General features: G+C 42.6%; 1 protein-coding gene across 1 annotated transcript; it reads left to right on the plus strand.

Moving 5' to 3' along the window:
- Positions 1-120: 120 nt before the first annotated feature.
- Positions 121-9,040, plus strand: LOC119464982 (uncharacterized). Its single transcript, XM_037725835.2, has 4 exons — positions 121-530; positions 3,781-3,863; positions 8,064-8,153; positions 8,853-9,040. Exons 1-4 carry the CDS (start codon positions 382-384, stop codon positions 8,969-8,971), a joined length of 441 nt encoding a protein of 146 aa, XP_037581763.1. The 5' UTR covers positions 121-381; the 3' UTR covers positions 8,972-9,040.
- Positions 9,041-9,504: the final 464 nt, after the last annotated feature.

Here is a 9,504-nt window from a genome sequence, read left to right on the forward strand (position 1 = left end):
GTACACACACAGCTAAACGCACAACGCAGTAGTGGCACCTACTTCACGTACACTGACGTATAAACACCAGCGACCACCTACATTTTATTCAAGCCAGTGGCGCAAACATAGTGCGTCAGAACGCAGTATTTATCTCCATTTTTCGCACAGACCCTATCTAGTACTGTAGCAGAGGCGGTAAAGTGTGTAGTGGCCTTTAAAAATGCCGTGCTTTATTTTATTGCCTTCTAGTGGAAATTTCGAAATTAAGCTCCCTATCTGCACTACGAAGTCCTTAAACTGGGCTATATGTTATAGACATGTGTCTCACAATAAACGTTCCTTAATTAAATATCGTTGAGATCATCAGATTTGTGATTCGCGGAATTTCTTTGTTTTCAGATGGTATCTGTGACCGAAGAGCTTTTCGTTAAAAAAAGAAACTACAAGACTAACACGAAATACCGCTGCCTCTCGGCGCTATTGGTTGAAGATCTCGGAAGCGGAGAATATGACTACCAGCTATCAGCAAGAGAGGAAGGAGGAACACGGTTAGTATTGAGAATATTGAGGACCAGTGGACAGAAATTTTGCCATGATTTCGCTTCACTTTCTGTCATTATATAAATGTCACCTATAAAGGCAGGTACAATAATAAAGGTTTCATAGCATAGTTATCCGCTGTTACCTTAGGAACAAATTCACTTAGTTTTTAAAAAGACGGTCATTTTCTTTCGCTAAATATAAATTCTATTGGTTTTAATTTTCGGACTAATTAGCATCTAAACAACCACTGCTTAAATGCTGTACAGCGCACGTATCGTCTGCAGCAAAGTTTAACGCGATATTGAATACAAAAAAATGTATATTGTATTTCATTTATAGTATTTCATAAAGTGGTTTTTCGTTATATGTGTAAACTGACTTGGCTATGAATAGTTGTCGTGCTAGGCTGCTTCGTCCAGTTAATGATGTGCCTGATGCCTATTTTACGTAATTTTTTACTTGTACGAGCCACTGCAATGTGAGTATTTTACCAAATGTCCCAAAAACCTAATTCTTAACATTGAAATTAAAATTACTGTCACATCCCATTTAATGTCTTCAACCACGGATCCTAGTATCACTAAGCTACGCAGAGGCACTGTCGATTTGCCCAGGGCAGATGCTGCGTTACATTTCCACACACTTTGTAGCAGTCGGAACCTTTTTATTCAATTTGAAAAGAAGATCCATTGTGTCCGCTTTGAAATAAGGAATTACTGTAGTTTCAAGTATCACAGTATTATTTGTAAACTGCATGGAGGAGAAATATAACCTAGCCTAGCTTAGTCAACAAACTGCGACAGATTTTTCAAACCTCGAAAGGCAGTCTGCTGCTCCAGCGCGTCCGTCCTTTTCTTTAAACCACCGCGTTGTCGTCGTCAAACTATTTCCTCAGCTACATCGATCCCCACCACGGGACATTCAAAAAGAAAACTTCGCCCACCACTGGAGCTAGCGGCCAAACTGAAACCCCTGGGACAATGTGGAGTTGGAAGCCAAACGCGCTAATCAGTAGGCTATTGGGAATTACGAGGGGCCTGATAATTTGTGTGAGGCTTTATGATTCACACACACACACGCCCTGATAGTCGCCCCTGTGAATGACACACACAGCAGTGCTAACAGGAAGCAATACATTCCACACCGTAAGAAGTTGTTTTGGGGTAATAGTGCCACTTTTTGAAAATTAAGCAAGCAAGAGAGATGTAACAGCATACTGGTGTAGCAGTCAATAAATTCAAGGTAGGAGAAATCGCTGAAGCCATCCGCTGTTTTCCACCTCTAAACGTGGATTCTCAACATGTGACAAAGTTAATACCCAAGCGAATCAGCTCACCGATGGTGTAATTGTATAGTTGCCGACCTACAAATTGATGCCAGATCTGGATTTTTCGAGAGCCTACAGCCAAGTGTCACATAACCATGTATTACCTAGATAAATACCATACATGTCATGACATGACACGATTGCGATTCATGTCAGTTCCATTTTTTAGCAAGCTGTATGTCAGGACATCCATGACATGAACGAAATGACATGTCATGAATCGCGCGAATGACAAGCCAAGCAAGTCATGACGTGATTGTCATGAATGACATAAATGACATTAGTTGATGGCATCGGGGTCGTTTCTTCACCTGGATATGTACAGGTTATGTGTGACGAGGCACGCGTGCATGAGATGACAAGAATCACATGGCATGACTTGCTGATGCATATCGGGTCAATATTGCCATGTCATGACATGCATGTCAGGTAATCCGTGTGGTGACATTCAATTATTACCATTCATGTTAGGCCATGCACGCATGTCATGTCATATTATTCATATCCAGATATATATCCAGGCAGAGAAACGATCCCGACTGCACTATACCATTCATACCATTTACGTAATGACATACATGCCATAACAAGCGTGTAATGTCATTGCGCAACAACGCGCATGTCATTCAGGTCATGCCATTTATGTCATGTCACCCATGTAAGATCATGCATGCATGCCAATATCCTGATATATATCGAGTCGAAGAAACGGCCACAGTGGCATCGTCTCATTCAAGCCATTGATGTCAAGACATTCATGCCATGACATTGATGTCATGGTATGTCATTCATGATATGTCCGCATGCATATCCTGTCCCACACGTCTATTCTGTATATGCGCAGTTGAAGAAGCGACCACGACGGCATCACGATGTAGGACAGACAGATAGATTAAAGCGCCAGAAGTTCTAAAAGAATGTTTCGCATTAAACGATTCCGTTCGATTTATTGTCTCTAATAAATAATTACAGGCGGGCATCACGACATAAACGGTCACTTGATCTCTTTCAACAAACCCGTGTCTCTCCACGTGATTTCAATGTCTAGCCCTTCTCAGCGCACCTTTCTATCAGCCACATTCAAAATATCCATTGTTTCAAACATCACTTAAGATGATCTGTCGCATTATCCATAGTATCGAAATCGGAAGCAAAAAGCGGTTGCCGACTGACCATGGACATACACTTTCTCCTCACGCAGAATCAATCTAGAACACCCGTAATGTTACAATAGCTTCATCTTCGGCTCGCGAATGATTAGCAGCACAATTATTCAATCCAGTAAATTAAAATCTACACAATATATTGATTGCCTTGCCTCGTGTGTTTAATAAGTTACAGTATGCAAATCTTTTTTTCTACTTTGTTCTCTTGACTTCTGCGTGTAATTATACAATAATCAGGTTAATTTGAAGTATGCTAATATTTCAGCGCTTTCTTGTTTATAATGTTTTTCAATAATATCTCGTTTTTTGGATTATAGTGCAACAGGCCCTTTTTATCTTGCGCATCCCTTTGTAATGCTACGGGTCACAACGCTGCGAATGAGTAATGCTTACAACCGCAAATCAAGGGGGATCTGGAGCTTGCACTCCATGACCTCAACTCGATTCTTAATAAAAGAGAGAAATCGCTATTTGCATATCGAATGACGTACCATTTAGAAAACACGCTTTTAATTATAGAAACAATAGGTTATGAGATAAAATTCACGATAACCTAATGAAATGCCCCAAGTTGTGCTTAAAATGTAATAGAAAACTAAGAAGCCATCTAACGATGCAGATTTCCTCATGCTGGCATCATGTGCGCGGTTGCCATCAATTCTGCTAAACGTCAAAGACTAGCGAAACACAGGGTACCTCGACAGGCCATCAAACTGCTTAGTATTTACAAACTATCGTGCCATCTTTCTTTGTATTTCGCAGCGTAACATACTATGTCACCGTGACCGCTAATACAACTGGTAACCACCCGGAGCCAAATGCAGCAATCTACCCGGAAGACCCATGTAAGACTTCTTTTTATTCCTAATTGAAACATTTTTGATGCAATAATAATACTACATTGTTTTAGTTAGCAGATTGCAAAACTGTGCAGATACTGAAACGTAACAAAAACATAACATTAGGCAGAATCAACACCCCTCTTGACAACAATGTGAAGCGGACCTCTCGTTGAGCGCTTTGTGTTGTACAACGGTTCATCTTCTGCACTGCGTTTTGCAACGTAGCGATTGCGTGCCTGTCCGGCAAAACGAGCAAACGCGCAGCCTACCATCACGTGATTTACGCGACCCCAACTTAGACTGTGGCTTTGATCCGCCAACTTTGCCGCGACAATGTATCCAGGGTCCGTCCACATTACTTTTCCCGTATCTCCTTCACTTTGCATTCTCGCCCACTTTATCAGGCGATAAACAAACAGATCAGGCTCCCCGTAACCCGGCAAATAAGATGTAGGAAGCTTCAATTCGTCAACCAAGAATTATGCGCTCGAACGCGTATGTTACTGGCATTGAGAACATTTCTTAGTACCATTCCGAGTGCGTAATTACGTGGAGAACAAAGCCGGCCGCCGGCACATCTATAGGCGTTGTAGATTTGGGGCTACATATAATCTTGGCATAGAACAAGGCAAGATGTATGCACTGAAAGATAAGCATGGTAATATCGTCAACAATTTCGATGACATAGTAAAAGCAGCGGAAGAATTCTATACTGACCTGTACAGTGTCCAGAGTAGCCAAGCAATTTTTATTCGAAGTAGTGATGAGCTGGATAAAGAGGCTCCTTCTATACCTAGCGATGAAGTTAGAAGGGCCTTGCAAGGCATGACCAGAGGAAAAGCTGCCGGAGAAGATGTAATAACAGTCATTTATTCAAAGATGTAGGAGATATCATGCTTCAAAAGCTTGAGGCCCTTTAAACGCAATTCCTCACGACTTAAGTGTACCAGAGAGCTGGCTGAACGCCAACATTATACTAATCCGTAAGAAGGGAGACGCTAAAGAATTGAAGAATAATAGACCCATTAGCTTGCTTTTAGTATTGTATAAAATATTCACAAAGATAATTTCCAATAGAATCAGGGCAACCCTTTACTTCAGTCAACCAAGAGAACAGGCTGGCTTGCTTCAGGAATGGATATTCTACGATGGATCACATCCATGTCATCAATCAGGTAATCGAGAAATCTGCGGACTACAACCAAGCTCTCTATATGGCTTTCATAGATTATGAAAAGGCATTTCATTCAGTAGAGATACCAGCAGTCATAGAGGCATTGCGTACTCAAGGAGTACAGGAGGCATACGTGAACATCTTCGCAAATATCTACAAGCACTGCACAGCAACCTTGGTTCTCCACAAGAAAAGTAAAAAGATACCTATCAAGAAAGGGGTCAGGCAAGGAGACACAATCTCTCCAATGCTATTCACTGCATGCTTAGATGAAGTATTCAACATCTTAGACTGAGAAGACTTAGGAGTGAGGATCAACGGCAAATATCTTAGCAGCCTTCGGTTTGCAGATGGCATTGTCCTATTCAGCAACAATGGGGACGAATTACAGCAAATCATTGAGGACCTCAACTGAGAAAACGTAAGAGTGGGGTTGAAGATTAATATGCAGAGTACAAACATAATGTTCAATAGCCTGGCAAGGGAACAAGAATTCAGGAACTCCAGTCAGCCTCTAGAGTCTCTAAAGGAGTACGTTTATCTAGTGAATTACTCACAGGGGACCCTGATCATGAGAAGGAAATTTACAGAAGAATAGTATTGCGTTGGTGTGCATACGGCAGGCATTGCCAAATACTGACTGGGATCTTATCACTGTCGTTGAAAAGTGTACAATCATTGCATTCTACCAGTCCTAATATATGGGGCAGAAACTTCGACGTTAACAAAGGATCCCGAGAACAAGTTAAGGACTGCAAAAAAAAAAAAAAAGGCGATGGAACGAAAAATGTTAGGCCTAACGTTAAGAGACAGCAAGAGAGCAGTGTCTATCAGAGAGCAAAGAGGGATAGCCGATATTCTAGTTGACATTAAGAGGAAAAAATGGAGCTGGGCAGACCATGTAATGCGTAGAATGGATAACCGGTGGACCATTAACGTTACAGAATGGATACCAAGAGAAGGGAAGCGCAATCTAGGACGGTATAAAACTAGGTGGGGTGATGAAGTTAGGAAATTTGCAGGCGCAAGTCGGAATAAGATAGCGCAAGACAGGGGTAATTGGAGATCGCCGGGAGAGGCTTTCGTCCTGAAGTGGACATAAGTATGGGCTGATAATGATGATGGTGACTCTTGGTCGACAATTGTCGTGGCCTTTACCCATCAGTACACTTGAAAAGCAATAAATTTCTGTTATAGACGTGCTAGCTGACTGGACGGAACATGAGGAGGATCAGCCGCGTCGCTACTGGAAATTCACAGCGCACTGATAAGAGAGAAAAATAGGTTATGTGACGCCCATTATGCATGGTCTGTCATGAATGTCTGAGGAGACACTTTATCGTTTATTGGCAAGAGGGCTTGCAGTGTGTGTCGGTGTCTTCCGAGCGATATGGAGTCATCTTGCTGTCACTGGGGCTTGTCATCCGCCTTTTACAAATATGGGAACAGTCGAAACTTGTAGACATGCATACTGATTTCTAATTCAACATGAAGAGCCACCACTAAAGAATTCCCTCAATGAAAGAAACAAAAGTTAAATTCATAAGGTTGCTCAGGATCATGTAACCTTATCACCAATATTTGATATGTGCAAATTGGAACTCATTTACCTCCTTGAATGCTTGAGAGCACCGAATATAGAATTCTCACTTGAGAGAATCATACGTAAGAAAGATATGCTCATGATAGCTTTGCAGCAACTTGCACTGTGCCAGATTTACTCCTTATATTCACCGTATATTGATGTGTATACAGATGGTTCGTGCTAAAATAAGTCGTCAGCGTCCGCATTTGTCATAGCGGGCCTCAAGGTAGGACAAACCTTTAGTTTATGCAAAGCGATGTCATCTACCAACACTGTACTCGCCACTATCCTCGCTTATAAGTGCTTCAAACGTCAGTATAGATCAAACAGAAATGGGTTATATTTTTAGTGATTGACAAGCCACCCTCGGCACCTCACGTCACTACAGATCAAAAGCCGAAAACCATTGAATACACAATTTCTAACTGCCATTAGCTGGAAATCACATTATAGCGTATCAGTGGATACCGGGATACGGCAGTATTATCGCGATAGCATTAAGGGCCCTGTTTCGCAGAAAATCCGGAGTCGGTGTCGGCGTGGGCTCGCCGGTGCCGCAGGCGGAGATAATCCCGAACCACATCATCGCGAACCACCCCGACCGGGCATACCCTTGCTCGGCGCAAGGCGTTAGACAACAAAATTTAATTTCTCAAAGTAAAATCTGTCAGAAAAATTGTAAAGCATGGCTTAACCACAAGCCACAGACGTGATAGCGTCGGATTGTAATTGGAATATGAGAAAAAAGCCTGATAAGGAGTCAGGAATCTTTTAATGCTATCGCGTTCCACTCATAAAGGGGAAATTTAGGCGTCCTCCACTTCTGATGGTGCGTGGCTCAATGCAAGCAACGCTCACGCAACAATTTTCGTGGGAACACTAAAGCGGACTATCCTGCAAAGCAGGCTCACGACATTGCAGATACGTGAAAAATACTTCATACCAATAACGATGCCTCTCTGTTGCTGAAAGAAATATAATGCCGACTTACCACAAATACCTGGTAGGATCTAAAATCAGTCCTCATACCTATTCTTCATTGACCCTAACATTAATTAAACTGTTCAGTCCGCCTAATTGTTTCATTGCATTGCGCCGCCTGAAGTTAGGCACGGCATAAACGCGTCGCTTTTTGCGCAGAATTCAATGCGTTACAGTACCATTATGACCAGTACCATGCAGTACCATTATGACCAAGCTGAAGAAAACGTGTAACACCTCTTGTTTGAGGGCCCACGGCAGGATCCTGTGAGATGACGACAAAAATCTTATTTATGGTTGATTGACCACATGGCATTCACTATGACGAAATTCAATAAAGCCACAATCGGACTAACTAAACTAAAGCAATTTCTCAAATTTCTCTTCAATAGTGATGCTGTAGATTTGGACGACTGCTTAACAGTAAATTCTGCTTTTCCCTTTTTTCTCATGCACTCTGCAGTCGAGGGCAAAATGAATCACAAGATTGTCACCATGGATGACAAACACTCATGCTTTGTCTTGGTTCGAGTTACGGGTGGAACAAACAGAGGCAAGTATTTCAACATCACGACTCAGTTAACCTACCTAGAGCGAGTTATCAGACGCGCAACCAGTCTATTTACCTAGTCGAAAATGATACAAAGAAGCTATTACAAGGGTGCATGATAGCTGCGACCAGTAGAGCCATTCTGCAGTGTGTATCACCTAAGCTGTTGTACACGCATGCTTTCCTTAATTCCTTGTTGTCTTGGAGGAGTAGAAACATGCCTGCCTTTTCTGTAACGTTAAACACCAAATAAAGGGGCGAAGAAATGTCACATAAGTAGTCAGCATGCCGAAATTCATGCTCCAGGCCTTCCTTATCTTCGCAAGCAGTACTCAGGAGCATGGCGCTGCGATGGTATCCCTATTTACAAACCGCCCAGCGTGCAGACGGAATTTCTCTCGGTGCTCGTCGTTGCAATATTGGCGCTGGGAGAGACCGTAACCCGCAAAGGCACGTTAATGTGTCAAGATAATGTGCAAAATTATTTGTATCATGCCAACAGAAGCACCCGTATACAGTGGACACGTGTGCCCCCAATAACCGATGAGATAAAAGTCTGAATTGTAATTAGCAGCCGAGATGTAAGCGGCGATATTCTTTGTGTGGCCTTTTCATTTTTCTGCGTCCTCTTACGATCACAACAAGTAAGAGCTGGGCATATTAACAAATTTTTTGCCTCTTGCCTTCTCTATTTTTACACAGAATGCTACCTTGCGATGACGCAGAGCACAGTGAAGGGCACCATTCCCCATCAATGCGAAAGTGCATACACTACTTACTGCGGTGGCAAGAGTCTCACCCTTTACGAAGATGACTGCTAGGCGTAGATAAGCCAGCCACCAGATTGGTGTCTTAGCGTAGGATATAGGCGTAGTAATAAAGGTGTATATCCAAGCATTCATTTTATTGTGCTGTCTTAGTGTTATTATCATCACCAACAAGAAGTGGACCTCGCTCGGCTCGCGTTATGAGCGGCCTTGGGTTTGAGCAGGTGCCGAGCTGACGTGGAATAAAGGAACTTTCCACGAATTTGTAATTGACTGGTGCCATGCGTCGTAGCAGTGGCGACGAAGACAATCACTCCCAAAGACTCCCAGGCCCGCAACGCCATGAGCGTGGCAAGGCCACTAGCGTTTGAAGGAGCGTGGTCAACGTTCCGAATTCACCTCGTATAGCCTACTTCGAAGTGCAAGGCATCACGCAAACATAGCCCTGACAGCCTCCACTGTCGTTTCTGATGTTGCCGATTTCATTGGAAGTGCCTCTATCCACTTTGTTTCTGAAATTATGACCACGAATATCATGTGTCCTTCGATGGGACCTGCATACTCAGCGTGTAACCGGACCCAATTTC

Source organism: Dermacentor silvarum, chromosome 9 (genome assembly GCF_013339745.2).
Source record: "Dermacentor silvarum isolate Dsil-2018 chromosome 9, BIME_Dsil_1.4, whole genome shotgun sequence".
In the NCBI taxonomy this organism is placed as follows: domain Eukaryota; kingdom Metazoa; phylum Arthropoda; class Arachnida; order Ixodida; family Ixodidae; genus Dermacentor; species Dermacentor silvarum.

Bases quoted from the DNA above. Each gene is read 5' to 3' on its own strand.
- LOC119464982 (XM_037725835.2), top strand. From the start codon at position 382: ATGGTATCTGTGACCGAAGAGCTTTTCGTTAAAAAAAGAAACTACAAG. The intron at 531-3,780 runs GTTAGTATTGAG...TGTATTTCGCAG, and splicing joins AGAGAGGAAGGAGGAACACG to CGTAACATACTATGTCACCG. The intron at 8,154-8,852 runs GCAAGTATTTCA...ATTTTTACACAG, and splicing joins TACGGGTGGAACAAACAGAG to AATGCTACCTTGCGATGACG.